We start from the raw sequence: 20,369 nt of genomic DNA, 5'->3' as shown, positions 1-20,369 counted from the left end.
AAATGCATGACATATGACTGTGGCAGGAATTCTTCAAAACTTACCATAAGGATCTTGATTACCAGGTACCTCCGAGATTTCATCCAGTTTGTCCATTTCATTTCCACATGGAGATTTGCCTTCAATCAGGGAAGAATTCCTGTATTGATGGTGGAACAATTTTGGCCTGTGGCTTGTCCTTGTGCTGGTATGTGAACTGAAATGGAAATATACACCAATTATCATGCCTATGAAGAAATGTACATAGAGGTCTTTGTGATGTTTCCAGAAACCACTTGCCTTTAGAGTTCCCATTACATAAATATGATGAAGATTATGATCAATGGTAAAAATCAGTGAGAAACAAAAATTTGTAAAATTCACCCGATTTCTTTCATGTTTTTACTGATTACTTCTTAATGTAATTGCACCATTGTTTGATCTGTAATTCTATTGAAAACCTCCTCTTGCATTTAATTGTTCGAACACATTCGTTTGTATCAGTACAGAAGAGTCTGTTGATGGCACTGATTGCTCATCTAATCCATCACTTGAAGTGAAATGTAACCCTTTCAGCGTTTCAGTTTTATACCCAGCAACTTTCATACTGAAAATAGTATTTACCTGTCACCATTGGTTTGTCTCGCGGAATTTCTGTGTCTGAATATTCTTCAGAAGAATTTTCCCACTTTGCAATTCTGTATCTAAAAAGTAACAAAACACAAAGAATGCTCCTTTAATGGCTGTTCCCTGAGCCACTGTCAACAGTAGTGCCAAGAAACAACACAGTAGATAAATGTATCATGATGGTGTGATTTCTTGCATGCATTGAAGTGATCACCGACACTTTTGTTGCTGTATGACATGTAGATGAATTATGGCCGCGCGTGTGATGATCGAAGTGACTGGTTAAACATGTTGAAGGTTACATGTAATGCTTCTGTATGTAACGTCATTGCAAATTTGCAGACTATAGTGGATATAGCACAGTGATCATTCTTTGGTGAGGGTATGTACCAGTATATCTTACAGAGAGAGAAATTTCCCACCTGACGTTGATTCTCCTTCCATTGCTGTGTCCCTGTGAGGTGGCTCTGAAGACCTGATGGAACAACACTTGAGCCGACGTTTCCCCTGCATCTTGTGTACATTCAGGCATTACTTCCAGAACACGGGAGGATACATTCTGGTCAAAGAGAGCAGTACATTAATTACTTGATGAAACATTTTGCATATTGAATAGACTCTGGCTTCAACAAGGCAAAACTGGCTGATCAATGATGGAAGAATCCATTAACATGTACTTACAGACTTCATATCAGTGTCCTGTAAAGTTGCATCAGATGATGGACTGACACGGAAAGGCTCTGTTTGTAAAATGAAAGAACAAATATTTAGGAAAATATGCATGCAAGCATGAGTATGCTCTCTTCTTTTTTCACCCTTGTCCGTCTGCTGCCTCTCATCTACACACACACACACTTCTTTAATACATGTCATGGCTCAAAAACATTTTTGCTCAGAAATGATGGCAAGTTTGATATCACAATGTGGAGAGCTCCTTCTGGTCTGGAATGTTGTACAGAGACTTTCACTCATGTTATGTAAACACACACAAGTTTTGGTAGAAAATTTGATACAACATAGTACATTAAAGACAAGTAATTGACACGATTTCCACCTTCAAATTAAAGGTTGATTGATGACATATAAGTTGACAACAGCCCCATATACTTTGGGCTGTACCTGACATTTAGAAACACACCATTCATAAGCCTCCATCACACGGCTCAAAAAATTTACTGTTTCAAAAAATTAACTTACTTTTACGAGAAACCTTCAAACTATGTTGTTTGGTAGTTTCTTGAATGAGAGAAGACCTGAAAAAATGAACTTAACCTCAATGCATGAAATTTAATTAAATTTTTTGCATTCTAAGTGAATGTTCTAGTTTGATTGCCTCTGCATCTTCACATGGTCATCCATCGATCAGAATTTTGATGAGACGTAAAATTCTTACCTTTGTAAGCATGCATTAACAACTGTGTTGACACCCACAGTAATATCGTACTTTGGCATCACTGATTTCCTTTTCACAGTCAGTTTTGTTGGTGTGTTCATGGGTCTGGCATCATTTTGCGAGTGTATTTGGACCTAGAATAGAAACCATAAAAGATGTTGCCTATCTTGAAGTGAAGTTCAATATGTTTATTTTATGCTGTGTGTATATATACATCAGGACAACACTGATTGGTGTATAATACATTCTGTTATGGGTTTACCGTTGGCAAACCTGCATAACTCAAATTATCTTTGCAACTTCTACTGTTAGTGTGTACCTAAACATCACTTGACACAGAAAGTCATACAGAGTAATTCCATCAATTTCAAACACATGCACTTTCATCATGTCCATCTAATAACTCTCAGTGCAAAGTTGAATTGAATAGAAAAATAAGAATGTCTGAGGGGAGAGGACAGCGCTTTGTCCTATAATACTACCTTTAGTAACAGAGGAAAAAAATAATTTCTCTCCCGGCTAGGAAGTTACAGTTCTATATTGCCAGTACCATAATACATTCAGCTGAAAATATAACTGTATTTTGACATTGCAGATCAAATTATCTTTCATACCTTCCATCTAATTTTATCCGATAATGATGCAAATCAATACTATGAAAGTTAATTTTTGAAGTATCAAATTACAGTCACAGTGCCAATTTACAAGCGGTATAGCCACAAAATGATGAGGTCAAATCGCCGTACACAATACACAGTGCCATAACAACAAGGCGTCTGTGCTTTGTGTACGGCGATTTGACGTCATCAGTTTTGTGGCTATTGTGTACCACTTGTAAAATGGTGCCACAGTCACTATTGGATGTTGTCTTGAATGTTTTGTACAATCCATGCCATGATGAATGGAATTATGATACACACTACCTATTACTGAAAAAACAAGGAATTACACTAATGCCATGAAGTACATAACCATCATGATACCCCTCCAAGTACATTCAAAGTGCCTTTAACCTGTACACCCTCCCCCCCCCCCCCCCCATATTTTCTGTGTAACCACATTTCCTCCACAGCCGTGGTGTAACCTGTAAACATGTCCACATTCACCATCGATGATAATGTGTTTGAGCCAAACCATGGTGGTCATATATAAGGGATATATAAAGGATGACAAAGTACAATTTACACTCCACAAACCGATATTATGGTGATAAAAAAGGCCATCAATATAAGAATGATGAATTGCATGATACAGACCAGCTTTTTTGATTGAAGAAAGTCTATCAAACGCACTGTCATCTTCTTGTATCGCCTGCAAAGGTCGCTTCTTCGAATATGTTTTTCTGTACTGGCCTTTGAGTCGAGAGTGAACACTCATATTGAATTTTGTCACTTTGTTACTCAAAAAAGTAATGAACATCACATAATCTGATCACTTGGCTTTGCAATAAAACCATCCATTTCATCTGAGAAAAAAGAACAAAAAAATACCAATGAAAATCAGAAGTTTGTTTTCAACTTCCATTTAGCCTGGGAATTCCAACTTGTACCTTTTAATAGTAGGTCACACTCTTACAAACAACTGTTCGCACATTGGCGGCCTGTTCACTGTTTGCGTACATCCAGTAGTGCCCGGAAATCTCAGCTTTTGGGAATTATCGCTCAGTAAGATGGACCAACTGTACATGGCACTCAAAAAGCCACACGAACAAGCTCGTAATCTGTATGGAGGCCAAAGGGTACGTCGCGAGGTACTACACATTCCTCGTATACAAACCAACAAATGTTGATCAAACCTGTTGATAGAGATATGATTTCTCATTCAAGCTGGCTGATACGAGACAATATTGCCGTCGGTAGCCGTGAAATCCGTGTATCTTCGTCTGGCCAGAGGTCCAGATGCAGATGTCTGGAACTTGCTGACCTGATTGATGGCTGTTTGAAATAAAAGCGCCGCCGATCGAAGGTAACCTCGTACAAGAAAATTGTTTTTGATCATTTCGCATAATCATTATCAAGATGCTCGTACGAACTTGAAGTGATGATTAATAAAACGACTAATGCTTTAATGTAAGTTTTATTCAGTGAGGAGAGAGGTTTTACTTGGAATATGTGTTTAACATGAGTGAATGTAATTTCGTCACTACACCTTTAGCCCTGGAGATCCAACAACTTGGTCTGGTCCAGCCAACTTCCGGTCCAATTGAGAGATTTTCGTCTGCTGCCGCGCGCTGTTCTGTTGAAAACTTTGTCACTGCCAAGTTTAGTCGTGCACACCACCAGTTAGAGTAAGGTGAGAAATTAAGCGACCGTCACTTTAAGCGTAGAGTCAGACTTCTTCGGGGTGAGGGAATTTGGAACTGTAGTATCATCTCGAAAAAAATTATTGGCACTGCTGTGCATGCAACAATCACGGCCTCTTGTGGTCGATCGGTCTGTACATGGCGAGGACCCCTAAAGTGTAAACATCATTACGGAGTTCCGGTTGGTCTCGTAATGACCTGTCCAAACCAAAAGACGCGACGTAAATATATTTATTATGTGACTGAATATTGTTTGATGCATGCAAACAAACCCCGATGCATCAGCATAAATGACTGAACATTGTTTTGCTGAAGTATTTCATTGAAGTGTTTTTCTTCACAAAATATTTCTTCACAAGACTTTTTTTTAATTTTCTGTCCAGTATTGACAATAATATAATGTGCAGTGACTGTCATTTCTCCTAAGGGCTTCGATGTGATGGACTCATCACCATTTCAACATGTGCCACACACACCATCATTATTTGGCTCTGTACCAATGCAGTCACCAGCCCCAACAGTCCAGACGTGGACTTTGAAGCCAGGGTTTCTAACATTCCCAGTCCCTTCAAAAGAAACACACCAGGCAGGTGTTATTCTTAACGGCATTCTTGAAATTTCTCTGTATTTTTCATCGTCTCTGAAATTAGTTTTCCTACAACTTTTTTCTGTTAAATGCCTGTTTTGAAACAAGTTTTCAGATTTTCAGGAAGACTGTATGATTGTGTTCATCTCTTTTCGTGTAACCACTCAATGAACTCTAATAATATTATTAATATATAACAAAGACAACCGTTTAATGTCATTCCCTGTAAATATTGATATGATGAATTCGAAATTGTTCAGAATGCAAATATAAATTATCTTTTCACAGATGAATGGTCTTTTGTCAACACATTCATGATTATCTACCATCATCTTGTTGATATCACAATAATTAGACCACCATGATTGCCTGTCACATGCCAAAGATTATATATTATAGCCCAAACATGGGACTATGTGTCCGAGGGTAGGTGACCATGACCATGCATTATTTGCCTGACATAAGGAGGGCAAATGGTCTCCTGCCCATGATTTGGCTATAATATTTGTATTGCATGCCTCTCTGACATAAATTTTCTCACCAAATTTTTTACTTTATGTACAAATGACAATCATATGCTTTATTTCCATTTTAGACGAAAATCTGTTGAAAAATAGAACGATTTTTATCATCAAACGGTGCATTGATATATTTGGTTTATCGAATTTTTTTCACATAATTTTGTAGAAAAAGTATTTCCTAAGTAAAAGATGTAATTTGATCGTTTTTTAATCCTGAAGTTGTCAAGTTGAAAATAGTTCCGGTTCACTTTCAGTCCATTAATGATTATGCAGCCTGCGACGTCATCGCGTTACGCGTTACAAATTGTATCCTATGGAGTATGTGACGTTCATATGTGAGGCATGTAATAAAACTCTTTGAAGACAATTTGAGATGGAGACTGTTATCGCTCAACTTCAGACAAAATTAAGTTTCTGTGATATGAATTCGTAAACCTCAAATTTCCAGACACAATGTGGAGACTGAGTGCATGTTGTGAAATATTCAACTCTTGCAGTCATGTACAATACTTGTATCCATACATCTGGAAAAGGTGCATTGTTCCTGGATGTTGCAGTATACAGTAAGTAGACTGTAATCTCCATGTGTCAAATTAATCACGTAGTAATCAAGCAGAGACGCATGTATCATTACATATCATGTAGTCATTCATTATGTTCAATTCTTATCTGTAAATAGTGGATCAAACACTGCCACAGACGCCAGTACCCAACAACACTAGAAGTTTACCATGCAGGGGACAAATGCACCCCTAGAAACTTAGGTAAGCATCTGAATGTTAGAAAACCTAGTTTGCTTCAATTTGGTTAAGTGTCCCTACAATTGTACAAGTCTGTGTGAAACCCTCAGTACTCTATGGCTGTATCAAAAAATATTGAAACTGTAATAAAATAGCTTAATTTTATAGACAGTTTTAGCATTTTAAACAAACACTGAAAACATGTATTTGTCTTCCTGGTAGATTCAAAATTCTGTTGAAATTCCCAAATGTTTTCTAGTTGTAGCTCATAGTATAATATAAATTGTAAAGGATTTAATCAGAAATGCTGGCGAGTGCCATAATCTTTGGGCCTCATGATATTAACTTTAGCAGCTGCAATAAGCACATGGCTGCGGCAAATGTTGGCTGGTAATCATTGCAGTCATCAACTGTCTCACTCGTCTTGTGTACACATACACTCAACAGTGGCTACCTCAGTAACTAAAAGAGCCTCATTGACTTGGCAGATATATTTCATTTAAAGGCATACTGTCACCTGTTCCAATTTTGCCACAGTTACGATGGAAAGAGAAAATCTAACAATCACAGATTTAAGCGGGTGGCCACTTTTTAAAAACAGCGCCCTCATATGGACATTTTGATACCAAGGAACGCCCCTTTGGCCATGTATGGGCATATTTAGATTACAGGTGGTTGTATACCTTTAAAGAGTGAAAATAAATAAATGTTTGGATCTCCAGATATTCGTGAGACAGGCAGCTTTGAAAATATCCAGTGAAATTTGGACACCAAAAAAACCTTAATGCTGTTCAAATTTGAAATAAGCTGGCAGCAGTGTCATTTGTGAAATAATGTCATTAATCAACATGTAAGTCTGACAGAATATTAAGAAACTGATCAAATTGAACTACAGCAATATACAATATATCATCTTAAAAGTGGATGTGTGGCAAATGTGTTGTGACAACAGTTCAATGAATTAGTGTACTTGACTGATGACCTAGTCCATATCTAATAGGCAGTAAAGTCATCCACTGTTCCCTATACCTCATACTATCAAATGGTTGAGAAATACAACACTTTAAATGTGAGCAGTCATCATTAAAGGTGAGAAATTTTGTAATGCTTCTCTGGATTATCCAATATGGTCCCTATATGCAGTTAACGCTATCAGAATGGTTTACACTGCAAAATTTATGTTGCATTAATCACCAAGTACATTAAAAATTCAGTGTTAAAATTGTCCCCAGTGTGTGGATAATAGTGATATATTACTTGACAGTACCAATCTCACTGATGTGTTCCCATTAGCTCATGATATAGCCTTCAGGTATATGTCATGAAGTTTGTAGGAAATGGGTACCCTTAGGTGATTGTAGCAACTGATCAATTCTCTTTTTCATACTCTATAGTAACGTCAGTGATTAATAGCACGATATGAAAGAGTTGAATCCAATATTTATACTTATATAATTTATTTACAATTTAAGGCATAGTCTTTGGCTTGAATGCATGTACAAAGAAGGCTTAAAACGAGCAATTTTTTTTCAAGTGGATGGGCAAAAGTAAAAAAATGAAGATCACTTTATTCAGAGGTCATACAGATGTATGTGTAATTCCACTACCTGCTGGGTATACTAGTCCACAGTTGAAGCAGTTCTGTACAAACACAGAAATCAATAGTATAAGTTATGGTAGCCGTGATATGTCATGTAAATAGCGAGGGCTGACTTATAATCTTGTGTTGTCACATTTTTCGGTTGCCTGGATACATGCATTCAGAGTGGACATTCCATATGGCAGTGACGTGCTGTGAGAGTCATATCACAAGATTTATGATCAATTCATGATACTTATATCAAATATAGATGTTATAAAACCCATAGGCTTTTACCATACATTGGTGGGTTTAATATGGACTTCAATTAGAGGCAGTGGCAAAGCCTGTGTCATTTATTGAATTAATGTGTAAGCAAACGTATAAAGCCATATGACAAGTCTCAATTAAACAAAAAAGACGGCAGCTCTTCTGTAATCCCTTCTATCAGCTCAAACAAACATCATGGTCCCAGAGATGGGACTATTTCATACAGGGAGTTGACTTCAGTGAATATGTACAATTTTTTTACCTCATTCCAAAGTGTCACTTTTTAGCAAAACATCCAAGTACGAATTGTTTTCTTACAAACGTTGAAATTCTAAGTATTTCCCTTCGTGCCTCCCAAGTTCTAACTGTAACAGTCAGTTCTGAGAAGGAAAGCTTCAGTTCACTACCTCGCCTAGCCTTCTGGTACACTGTATTTTAAGGCAGGGCGCCACCTAGTGGCGGATAACCAAACTGAGCATGATGTTCTCAGAGATTAGTCGGGATGTAACCTCCATACTGTTCTTCACACCCAAAATCTGCTGCTCTGAAGTGAAGAATATAATTAAAGTAAAATTGGTTTAGTTTCTTTCGACTCATTTGTTTCAGGTGAGCAGGAAGTACCTGAGAATCTTGTTCATCAACAAAGCACGCCCAGTTCCGAGTCCACGGCCAGATGTCCACGCTATCCTGAGACTGATCATATTGTTGGTGCTGCTGCTGCTGTATCCGATCCAGAGGAGCAAATGAAATCTGAAAGACTCAGAGTACATCATGCTAGGCAGTATGAAGTCATAGCCTCCAGACCAAATCCAGCACAAATGCAGACTCTCAATCTCTTCAGTGGAGATGATTATTTTGACTGAAACAAGCAAACAAACAAACACTCCAAACTAAAATGGAAACATTGTAGGCTAGTATTTCAAATGTCTAGATACCTGACTCTTTTGAAACTCTCCTACAAAAGTACTGAGATCATTCAAACGACATTGGTACTCAGTAACTCAACTATAAGTTACATGACCTTGTAACCAGGAAACCTTACTCACACCTTCACTCATTGCTGTGGCATAAAGACCAAACATTGTCAATGTCAGATACAGCTAAAGGTCTTAGAAATCAAAAAACTATCAGATGATTTAGAGTGTATAACTCATTAATCAAGACAAAATTCAGTGGAAATTTCAAATACTTTGCATAAATGAATATTATGTCAAGTTTGTCAGTGACAAATTCCAAATAAATTCAGCTCTATGAAAGCAACACACAAGGAAAATCTCAATCATTGATAATCCTTTTAGAAAACTATCCAAGGAAACAATTGTTAAAATAGTCAACAGTTCAAGTACAGCTTGACCTGTTGTAATGCATTACAAATAATTGAAAGAATAAAAGCCCACACACAAGGACACTGTTTTGCTGTTTGCTGCACATTACATGTGGTGATGTGAAATATGGGATATGCCAAGCCTGGGACTACTACTATATTAATACATGTATAAAGGGCTCTCTACTAATACAGCTCGAACAACTATGTCAATGCCTGAAACAGCATCAAAGGAATTAGTTTTCACAGTTTGTTTAGTTCACTCACTGTATAATTGTGGTAGCAAAGCACCATCAAATACACAATATATCATCCACATGCTCTCCTGGAAAACTGTTAAATTTTCAACCGAATCCTCCGGAGAAGTGTTAAGGATGTACGATCGGAAAAAGTAAAAGTAATGTCAATTTTTTCAAATGGGGATTTTTGAATACCTACATATGTAAATAGTCCAAAACTGGGAAAAAAAGATGGGGTCACCGCGCTTGTTTTTTTACAAAATGACATTAAAAATTCACGGTTTTTCACAAAATCACTAAAAATCAATAAAACTGGTCATCATTTTCATATTTATATCATGATTGCACTTTCCACGTTTACACTGTAAAAGAATAAAGAAATTAAAAACCTAAGCTACTTTGAAGATTTTACTTACGTTAAAATTGAGTTAAAAAGTCATTATATTTATTTTTAGCCAAAATTGCAACAAATATGCCCCGAATTTTAGGAATGGGAGAGGGTAATTCTACTGATGTCAATTTTCTCAAACTTTGCTAAATAATAGCTCTTTTTGTGAATTTTTCAAAACCACATTTTGTTTAGTAGGTCACCGAGCTCGATTTTTCACAATTTTGCAAAATCTAACTAGGATTTACAGGTTCTAGCGGTATACCATGCTCTCCAGGGTTCGTCGCACGTAGGCGCTCTTCAAATGCTGCTGACCTGCAGTGGGCTACCTGCAGTGGCCTTGTTCAGGCATGATCATGATTCAAGCCTACCTGTAAACTTTAATGAGAGGGAAATGACAGAACAAAGCAAAGACTTTTAGGTTCTTCTACTTTTTATAGTCTATATATTAATACAGCCTACAAAAATCACGTAATATTTATTTCGCCGTGACGCTTATCGGTGGGATTAGGTTGACTTCGCTGCAGGCTAAGTTGTCACACACTACGTGGAGCCAGGAGCCGAGGCCGCGGTGAACTTGGCGTTTCTCCAATACACGATGACAATCGTAAAGGCAAGCCCGCAACTGACACAAGTGTCAAGATTTTCGGCTAGTACACTCAAATCGACAATGCGATGGCCATTCTTCCATTCTCCGTAGGTCTACCACGGGGTCTACTAGCGACACTATCATTGGGATCCGATTATAACCACGACCTCCTCTTTAAGGGGAGAACCATTTGATTTCTGGGGGGGGTATGGAGGATTTTGAGAAAAAAAAAATTGTCACCAGGTGAGAGAGAAGAAAAAAAAAATTGATCCTGTCATGGCCTGAAAAAAAAAAATTGTCATAACAGACAGAAGAGAAAAAAAAATTGTCACAATGCACCAGAAATAAGCAAAATTTGGAAACCTTATTCTCATGTATTCTTTGCCGGCGCGCCGCCATAGGCGGCGCAAATGTTTTACCACAAGCAATTCTTATGTTTCTTTTCCCAGCACTTATGATATAAGCATGCACTACATGGGTCTACTTTACACCTCAGTACACTCAATGTTTTCCTTCCATTTTCTGACCCAAGAAATCATATTTCAGGATTTCTGTTGCCATATCTCAATAGCATAGGCACTATCTAAAGGGGACTATTTGACTTCTGTAAATTGTGAAAATTTAAAACACAAGACAGGAGTCAATAAACTAGTGTTAAAACCAATATTATTTTCTCAATATGAATTTGTTGGAAAGATGTACCTTGACAATGAAAAATTGAGGAACAACAATATGATGAAATACAATGTGTGAGCCTTGTTTTTCTGACCACAAACACCGGATCGCAAACATACCATATTCAGGCTTTTCATTAGAAGCTGGCAGCTGGAGAAATGACACAAGAAGGTCACAGATTTTCCGTTCCTGTATATTCATTTGTCTTCAGTCTCTGGCAAACAGAACTGTTTTTCACAAATTGTATTGTCATTGTTTGGTTGTTGAATATTGTGACTCAAAAACTGATCATGCAAAAAATGTAAAAAAATATCAGTGTTCAATGTCATTTTCAAACAGTTTTACCGAGTGCAAAATAAACTGAAACTCCTCTCAGATTGCACCATTAAACACATCAATTTCTCAAAATTTCCAATACGAGAGGGGGAACCCCCTCTCGTGCTCTCCCCCTTGGGGTATTCTAATAGTTTCACTTAGTAACAAATTAAAAAAACTCTCAGATTGCACCAGACTGCACCATTGCACACATCAATATCTTAAAAATTCCATGTAAGATAGGGGAAAGCCCCTGTGACACTTCCCCCTAAGCCTCTCTCATGTTCTCCCCCTGTACTTTCAAATTCTGCCCCGTCAGATATCCTAGTGAAAACCCTGTCATAATATCCATCCAAATTAAACAATATACTATAGGTTAGATACTGCGTGATCTTTTATATTTTTATTTTATTGTGACTTTGAATTTCATTTTGATGTGTTCACCTTTTTTGAACCATCATGAGATAACTGATGATAGTCTAGCAGGGTACATCAAGATTTGAAAGGTCTTTACTGTTGCTGTAATTACATGTATTGGTAATTAACTTTTCTAAGTGGGAATGGTCAAATTTCAGAGTTAGAGAGGGAGGTTACTTAAATTCATCATGGTTGGTGAAGGGGGGAGGGTCACTCGAAATTTCGGAGTTTCAGGCCGTAAATAATGACGGCTCCCTTATATACCGGTACAACACATTACAAACTTGATGACGAATAAAAAAAAATTTGCACTGCTACTCCATTTGGGAAAAAAAAATTGATGCAGGTCTGACAGTAGAAAAAAAAAATTGCTGTCACTCTGACAGGAAAAAAAAATTTGCTCCCATACCCTCTTCCTCCATACCCCCCCCGAAATCAAATGGTTCTCCCCTTAGAGCGAATCAGACGTCACACTTCTGACTTACGCTGTACAGGCTACGGTCATGTTGCATTTTTTTTATCTCCTTGCTGAATTCGCGAACCTTCCAGCGTGTTTTGAGGGCACGCTGAACATTTTCTCGGCGCGATTAAAATCTTTACCTGGAGACGACATTTTGTACTACGCACAAACGTTCGGAACGTCACTATGCGCGCGTGGTAACTATGGATACATTTCTGCGCGGAAATCGGCGCAGTACGCTTATATTTTTCCGATCGTACATCCTTAATAGTGTAGATGGATTGCTAACGGCGCTGCGCCCAGCAATTCCCTATACCTTCAACAAGTTGACAGTGACCGTGTAGAGGGCGCTCTATAGACCCTGCCGCCCTGCGATCCAAAAAAAAAAAAAGATCAAAAAGTGCTGTATTAGATGGTACGATAAAATGTCTCTCACCCCGGGGTCTCATCACTAATTAGCAATAGTAAATGTTTAAAATGTCACTTCATACGAAAACATTCAGGAAGTCATTACAAAATAAATACCTGGCTTTTCAATCGCAGTCTTCAAATTTTCAAGGGATACAGTCGTCGGAACTGCGCTCAAAGGTCGTGTGGGACCCATACGACCAATGGTAACACTGTATCCAAGGTACGATGGAGATTGATGAAAGTTAAAACATGTCAGTCATAATTTACAACGTATAATTTAAATGTTGCAGCTATGATGATGAGTTGCATCTTAGATATCGTACACGAAATACATTGTAGAGAACAAGAAACACACAGGTGCAGTTCCGACTACTGTTTTCCTAATAATGGTCTGATAAAAGTGATAAAGCTCGCAGCAAACCGGGGAGACATTCAGATTTGAATTACTGAATTCGATTGCCCAGCATAAAGCATGGCAGCGCATGCTTACACCCACATACAGGGCACAGATTTCCGCATCAATTAAGATGAACACTTTCGAGGACTTCGGTCTGTGTAAAATTGTCTATGCTGTACAATCTGTCACTGGAACTTTTCAAAATTCCCATAGCCGAGCAAATTTTGTCCATCCCAAGTTGCATATAACACATGTGGGTTACGCTTGACACAGTAAAATCCACTGCATGCGACGAAGTTAGCGATTTAGCTAGGTCATTACGTACCAATGGGGCTTTCTATGCCCAAGCATGGAGAAAATCCGTTCCGAGGTAGCATGGAGCTAACCCATGCAGGTACAAAAGAGATGCCCCCATGGCCTATGCAAGAATTTGCTCATCCGCACGGTTTTGTATATCGGCCAGCATAGTATTGTCTCATATTGTTTTGACCCCCCCCCCCCCGCCCCCATGAAGATGCGACAATACACAATTTTTAAATATCGGATATTTACCATATAGTATCGAAGTTTGATATATCGACGATATCGGGACTCTATATCGATACGAGACGATACTAGAATAAATTGCGGTTGTGCCACGGCACACCGGGTCTGTGAAGTCGCCGATATTTATCGGCGATTATCGGAGATTTCACCACCCTTAATATACTAAGCCAAGCCAATCTAACTTCGATATTGTTTAGTCTAGTATCCGTAAAATATCGGATATCATATAAAAGTTCAATGTTCGCGGTGTCCGCGGTGTATTTTCTCGAATAAACGCCCTATTATCAATCAGGTTATTGCTAGAGTGACTGGACTTTCACCAATTTACCGTAGACCCCAGGGTCTGTGATTTCTAATACTAGTACCAACAAACGATTTATGTCTACCGACTACGCTCTTTGTGGTATTCTTCTGTGCACCGGCTCCACGGTTGCATGGCATAAGGGCGCTGATGGATGTCACAGTCCCGTGGGTGAGGGACGTGTATAGTGAAACTTTTCCCTGGCTTCTATCACGGAATACTAATTCCTAGACATTATCCCCTGTACAAATTCAGACAAGGAAACTGTCTGGCACTTACAGTAGTGTAACTTTAGTATATAATTTAGTACCACTAATAGTTGCATCATAAAGCCCGACTAGACTGAAAAAGTGTTATGTGCATATATTTGTTAGTTTATCATCAACCCCTCTGAAGAAACATTAGACTGGAAACTTCCTCGGATTAACACTTCGACGTCAATAAGTGCTCGACAAAACAAACGAGACATCGACAGACGAATAATGTTTAAGTCAATAGCTTACAGGAGGTGACCGACTACCTCATGTTATCAGAGGTCGCTAAATTAATTGTACAAACAATCGCGTTAGAACAATGTGGTGAATGGTGTTGGCGATTCACAGGGCCTCTCTCAATCGCCAGGTTTGTACGTCCGCGGTATTACAATTGACATCAAGTTCAGATTACCGGGAGAAATGGTTCAGATTGTTGACTGCAAATGAGTTGTTCTTTATTGTTAAGGTAGTATGCGCCTCGAAAGTGAAAGACTTGAACTTTTGATCAAACTTTCCTCAACGATTTTTCAACCATTCTCTTTCAAAATCAAGGATACAAATCGGGCGTCACCGTGCGAAGTTTGGCTCCACAGACACAAATTACCAAAGATTTACCGATATCTGAAATTCATAATGGCCACCATCCTTGTGTTAACTCTATGGAGAAAAATAAAATCTTCGATTTTCGAAAAACTAAGACAGAGACAATTTTTCTTTCGCCAAGAGCTTTAAAATGAACCCCCACAAGTGGTAGATCAGAAAGGAACTATGAAAGTTTTAGAGTCCGAATATCTGTCCCCGAGGCGCATTCTACCTTAATATAAGCAAATTGAATGAACGGGCGAGCAAGAAATGTTACTTCAACTCGTTGATTTTATGATTCGAAGGTACAGAATGATGAGAGAAAGAAGAATGTATGGTCCCTCCATCACGGTGGCGGATGTTTATCTGCTTATAGACCAGGAGAAACTTGTGAATCCCAGACACTATTGTTTGCTGCAGTTAAATAGCAAAGGTGTGAAATTTAGCTGTAGGTGGGAAAATGTTGACAAAGAGGTGGGACTGGCTGAGACAAAGATATTGTCTATACCTGTCAGCCTCTTATAAAGTCAGAATCTTCCTGACAATCCGTCATTTTCTCCGATGACAGTACAGCCACCAGTTCTTCAACGGAACACTGGTTACCGCGCGTACAACTCTCTACCGAAGATGGTTATATCTTTACTGCATCTGGCATGCGCCATCTCTGTCGTCAGTCTTCATTGCCGTCCATCCAACGCGATGCCAGTGAGCTCAACCCAGAATGAAATCGTGCAAACCTTATCCGAGAAACTTGGCGTTGATTCTGGAAGTTTTCCCGATGTCAATAAGGAAGATTTCATCATTCCTGCTGATCTCAGATGAAATATTGGGCCTTGACGATGAAGCACCGACACAGAAGCAAACGAGAAAAGTTCACTTTACCCACCTTTGCAAGAGTTATTCGTGAAAACGAAGGTAAGTGTATCGAAATTAATCGTTTCATTTTGTCATCAGTCTGCACTTGTACTAAGCTTACTCTCATGACACGTCACACAAATTGTGTAAGATTGGCAAAATATATCGAACGATTATTTTGAGAATCATATAATGAGAAGTCCTTTACTTTGTTCTTTTTTTACCCGAGGCCATGCTCCGTTTGACCATGCAGTTAAGACTTTCTGTTTTTGCTTTTCTTAGTAGATATTCTCCATTGCCTAACCTCACACGGTCACAACACTTGCGGGCGGCTGTTACGAGTCTGAAACCTTATGTGATTATCTTACTCCACAGCGCCATTGACCGAATCTCTCATCATGTCGATTTCGATAAAAATTCCGAGCAATCAGGTTCCAACAGACAATCTTAGCACCGTGACGTTTGCAGATCAATTTTTTAAAGACCTTTCAAACTGTTGAATGCATTAGAAAGTGTTGGTAAAGTGTTTTAGGACCAGGGGCGCACACATCTCTTGTAGGAAGTTTACCTGATGATGTAAATATATGCAAAATATGTCTGACACCTGGTAATCCGTCTGACGAAATGCTTGACCGATCCTTCCAGTATAATCACAGACTGTCTGTGGTCAGGCCTGTGGTAGAATTTTGCACACACAGAACTGCCTGCACATACAGATTGTAGTATACTTAACATAGAACTTGATAAAAATATTTGCAGCACTTATGTTAAATCGGAGTTTGATTTGTGTTGAAATGGTTTCATTGAGACTTGCCCCAAGTCCGTCGGCATACAAATAACAAAAGCAGTAAAATTGAAGCAATGTACTCTGGTAGATCGTGAGGTTAACGCGATGGTAACTGCGGGCGAGAAACTCCGGCTTGCAAGCGATTGGGACCATGTAGGTTTCATTTTTAGACGAGAATAAAATCCAACTTCTACAGATCATAGGCAGAGTCTGTGCACCATATTCAGTAGGCCGAATACGAAACAGCCATTTTTATGCGACCTTTATTCTCGGTATCGTATATAAACCATAGTTTCAAACGATAGACTCTAGAGAAAACTCTAGGGTTTATGTTCAAACACAGTCCCTGCACCGAAGACAAAACAAACAAGCCCATGAAAGGAGTGTATTTATATGATTAATTAACCACCTGTACGGACATGAAGTATATACAGTGATCGAGTATCTGAAATTTCTAGCCACGGTATTCTCCTAACTTGGCTGATCGAAACAGGCCGAAATCAATATCGCCCCTGAAACTGTGTTCTCATTTATCGCCCTATTCACAGCTTTTCTTGCCGACGTGGTTTATGCTGGATCAAGATATCACCGACTACAGTTTGAAATGACTTCGGGGATTACCAAAGACAGTAAAATAGCCATGGCGGAATTCAAGCTGTACAAAAGAAAGCCGAACCACACCATATTCAAGCCGCACAACAGCAGTCATCCAGTCCGCCATGCTCGAGTGAGCATTCACCAAGTCATCCAATCACATGCCAACGGTACAGCCAATTCATCGATTCTCATCGATTCAGGGTATGTCATACCATCATCCCCTTCTCCTTATCCCGGACCGAATTGACCATAATGCTTTGCTTGCTGATTTCTTTGAATATCAGATTTAAAAAAATGATGTCTCTAATATTTTTGCTTAGGGGATTCAATCAACCAAGACGAATGCATCTTCGCTCCTAAAACCATAGACAGTAGAGTTTTCTACTGTCTATGCTAAAACTAATTAATTTGGACAGCGATCAAGACTGTTTCATGGATGGAGGTAAAAGCCCGTGCGATTGGATGATGAGTCGAAATGAAACTTTCATATGCATGCAAATAACATCATTGAATATTATATTTGTTTCTTGTTTTGTTGCTTGTAGATTAGTGGCTATTGACGATTCGGGATGGAAAACGTTTGACATCACAAGCGCCGTTGAAAGATGGATGGTGAATATAAAGCAACCGTTCGTTCTTGAGGTTCGAATCAATGGGGCACGGCCAACTGTCCATGCCACTAGACTTGCGCAAAAGGTTGAATTCTCTACAAACCATCTTGATAGTGGACACACCCCTCAAGTTAACGTTTACACCGAACATTTCGAGCAAAGGTATTAAAGGCAGAATTTTTACATTTATCTATCGTGCCGTCCAGTATATTTTATGCTTCGCCACGTTTAAAGGGAAACAGTCGTCGGAACTGCGTCTGTGCAAGTTTCTTGTTTACAAACAATGTATTCCGTGTACGATATCTAGATACACCTCATCATCATAGGTGCAACATCTAAATTATACGATGATAGATTATGACATGTTTTAACTGTCATCAATCACCATTGTACCTTGGATACAGTGTTGCCATTGGTCGTATGGGTCCCATACGACCTTTGAGCGCAGTTCAGACGAATGTATCCCTTTAATTACACAGGCCAAGTCTGCATCGCTATTCTACCGTCTCTGGTGAAATTTCGAGTAGTTGCGTATCATAATGCATGCCACCAATAAACGCAGGGTGGTTTCGTTCACATCTGTATCCATTCTTTCATAAAAGCTGGAATCTTCCAATTCCAGTGAACTGCAGATTGGTCCACCACAGAAGTGGAGGGACTGTGTCTCCACCTTTTTACCTTGGACTGTTTTGTATGTTGTGGGTTCGAATCCGATTGACAACTAGCGTATTTCATACTGGTCAACCTTTACAGGTCGACGATTTTTCGATTACAAATTTGAACAGAAATACCTGTTGTTACTTTTCGGAATAATAAACGGTATTTCCATTTGTTTTAACATAGGTTTGGACCGTCAGAATGCGAGGAGGGCAAGGAACACGAGACGTGTTGTCGGAAGTCTAAGTACGTCAACTTTCGCGATACCCAGTGGACGAACAGGTGGATAATTGAGCCGTCGGGTTACGACGCCTTTGAGTGCGTCGGACCGTGTCACATCACCAAACACTCGGAGCCGACGGACTTAGTGGCGTGCGGCGTTGAGAAAAGTTCCCCGTTGCCAATGATGTACCTGACAAAGAACGGAGACGTCACCGAACTCATGGTATCCGAAATTCCAAATATGATTATCGACGAGTGCAAATGCAGAGCTTGAATGTGTCGCCGTTTGCATATAATGTATTCGTTGATTGTACATATTGACATTCAAAGTATTGAGTCTATTTTTTAACTCTACGTTCAAAAGAGACCAAATCCCCCTATTTTTATTAATGTAAAATAGAACATTTATTTATCAGAATTGTACAGTACCGATTCCAAGCGAATATAACTTAACGAATTTGTGACTATATTTAAAATTATATGTAAACTTACAAAATGAATTTTCGAGCCAATATAGTATCAGTATTATATCGAGCGAATGTAGTATTAGGATTATATGAGAAACTACCTTGTCTCATGCTATATTAACAACAATTGGCTTGAGTGACTGGATTCATCATCCTTTTGCACGGTCATTGAGGGTAGCCCAGCCCTTCTTACTTGACTACAAGGTTGGCAGATTATCAATAGGTTTGACCACACCCTTTGTGAATGGCGCATTTCTTCAAATGAAGTCTGACACGGTGATTTAATTTTTCGAAGACTTTCCGCCAGCTAATCATCTATACTCAGGAACAATACGTCTGTACTGTATGTAAAATAAGTACTGATCTTTAAATAAAGCTGTTTCACTGTGGATAAACGATGTAGCGTGTCTGGGAATGGATCTAGTTAGCACCCTCTCTCATTCCTATTTGTGGAGTCATTATCAGTTTTCACACATTTTACGAAGTGTGAAGAGAGTTATTGTCTCGCTCGTTGACGTCTTTGAGATCCTGCCTGACTGATGGTTTCTATGTTATGTCAGGCAAAATAATGCCATCATATTATGGAAGTAAAAAACCTCGAAGATCATGCCGTGAGTAGAGTATTTGTGGACTGGGTTGAGCGGGACACAGCACCGAAATGTCCTCATAACATGTTTTTTCTGTACAAACGACAGAACTTTACATGTTGGTCTGGCGCTTTCGTAATGCAGAAAATATATGCACACGACAAAGTGACCGAACGTGCCAAGATTCCTGTTTGTCGATAACAATATTGCAAGAAGTCTAGAGTTTCGATTTCAATGGTCAGACTGTGTGCTATTACAAAATTCCTGCAGTGAGCTCAAAAGTTATTCTCAGTGCAATATATCGGATAAATGGTTATAGAAAAGCATTTACGCGGAGTGAATGACTATATCCTCTGAAGGAAGCAAGGAATGTGGAATAACATGCTGATTTCTACACGAAAAGTACTGACAAGTTGTTTCCTAGCCACGGGGGAAAAACGCCAAAAAATTTGCACGGTGCCACGCCAAGTTCACCTTTATCGGTCACATTCCCCGACAAAATAATGAACCGTGCTCACTTCGATTGGTAAATTGGTATACACGGAACTGCCACAAGTCTACATGAACATAAGTAGCATTTTTCTCAGTTTCAAAACGGAGCAGGGAAAATAAATGCCAGGAGGGGAGTGTTTGGCTACCACATTTGGAAAGCTCTAGACTCCGTTATAATGTTATTTTCTTAGAAAGTGTA

The 20,369-nt window shown here is 38.9% G+C and overlaps 3 protein-coding genes across 3 annotated transcripts in view; 2 read left to right on the top strand and 1 right to left on the bottom strand.

The window, feature by feature from the left end:
* Positions 1-20,369, top strand: part of LOC139149487 (cytidine and dCMP deaminase domain-containing protein 1-like) — a 696,744-nt gene that overhangs the window by 503,477 nt on the left and 172,898 nt on the right. The gene's annotated exons all lie outside the window — the stretch shown is intronic.
* On the bottom strand, positions 51-3,965 carry LOC139149460 (uncharacterized). The gene is made up of 8 exons (XM_070721233.1): positions 3,795-3,965; positions 3,256-3,464; positions 2,000-2,133; positions 1,804-1,859; positions 1,288-1,346; positions 1,029-1,165; positions 604-683; positions 51-196 (listed from the first exon to the last, which is right to left on the bottom strand). The coding sequence occupies exons 2-8, from the start codon at positions 3,295-3,297 to the stop codon at positions 126-128; spliced, it is 579 nt and encodes a 192-aa protein (XP_070577334.1). The 5' UTR covers positions 3,298-3,464; positions 3,795-3,965; the 3' UTR covers positions 51-125.
* Positions 15,377-19,486, top strand: LOC139149459 (left-right determination factor 2-like). Its single transcript, XM_070721232.1, has 4 exons — positions 15,377-15,810; positions 17,086-17,335; positions 17,680-17,907; positions 18,589-19,486. The coding sequence occupies exons 1-4, from the start codon at positions 15,714-15,716 to the stop codon at positions 18,896-18,898; spliced, it is 885 nt and encodes a 294-aa protein (XP_070577333.1). The 5' UTR covers positions 15,377-15,713; the 3' UTR covers positions 18,899-19,486.

This window comes from Ptychodera flava, chromosome 14 (genome assembly GCF_041260155.1).
Source record: "Ptychodera flava strain L36383 chromosome 14, AS_Pfla_20210202, whole genome shotgun sequence".
In the NCBI taxonomy this organism is placed as follows: domain Eukaryota; kingdom Metazoa; phylum Hemichordata; class Enteropneusta; family Ptychoderidae; genus Ptychodera; species Ptychodera flava.
Note: the sequence above shows the minus strand (reverse complement) of the source record. Positions and strands in the feature narration are given on the sequence as shown.

Coding starts and splice junctions, on each gene's coding strand:
- LOC139149459 (XM_070721232.1), top strand. CDS start 15,714: ATGAAATATTGGGCCTTGACGATGAAGCACCGACACAGAAGCAAACGA. Junction 15,811..17,085: donor AGTTATTCGTGAAAACGAAG/GTAAGTGTATCG, acceptor CCCTATTCACAG/CTTTTCTTGCCGACGTGGTT. Junction 17,336..17,679: donor TCGATTCTCATCGATTCAGG/GTATGTCATACC, acceptor TGTTGCTTGTAG/ATTAGTGGCTATTGACGATT.
- LOC139149460 (XM_070721233.1), bottom strand. CDS start 3,297: ATGACAGTGCGTTTGATAGACTTTCTTCAATCAAAAAAGCTG. Junction 2,134..3,255: donor TTCTTCAATCAAAAAAGCTG/GTCTGTATCATG, acceptor TTTCTATTCTAG/GTCCAAATACACTCGCAAAA. Junction 197..603: donor AGACAAACCAATGGTGACAG/GTAAATACTATT, acceptor TTTCCATTTCAG/TTCACATACCAGCACAAGGA.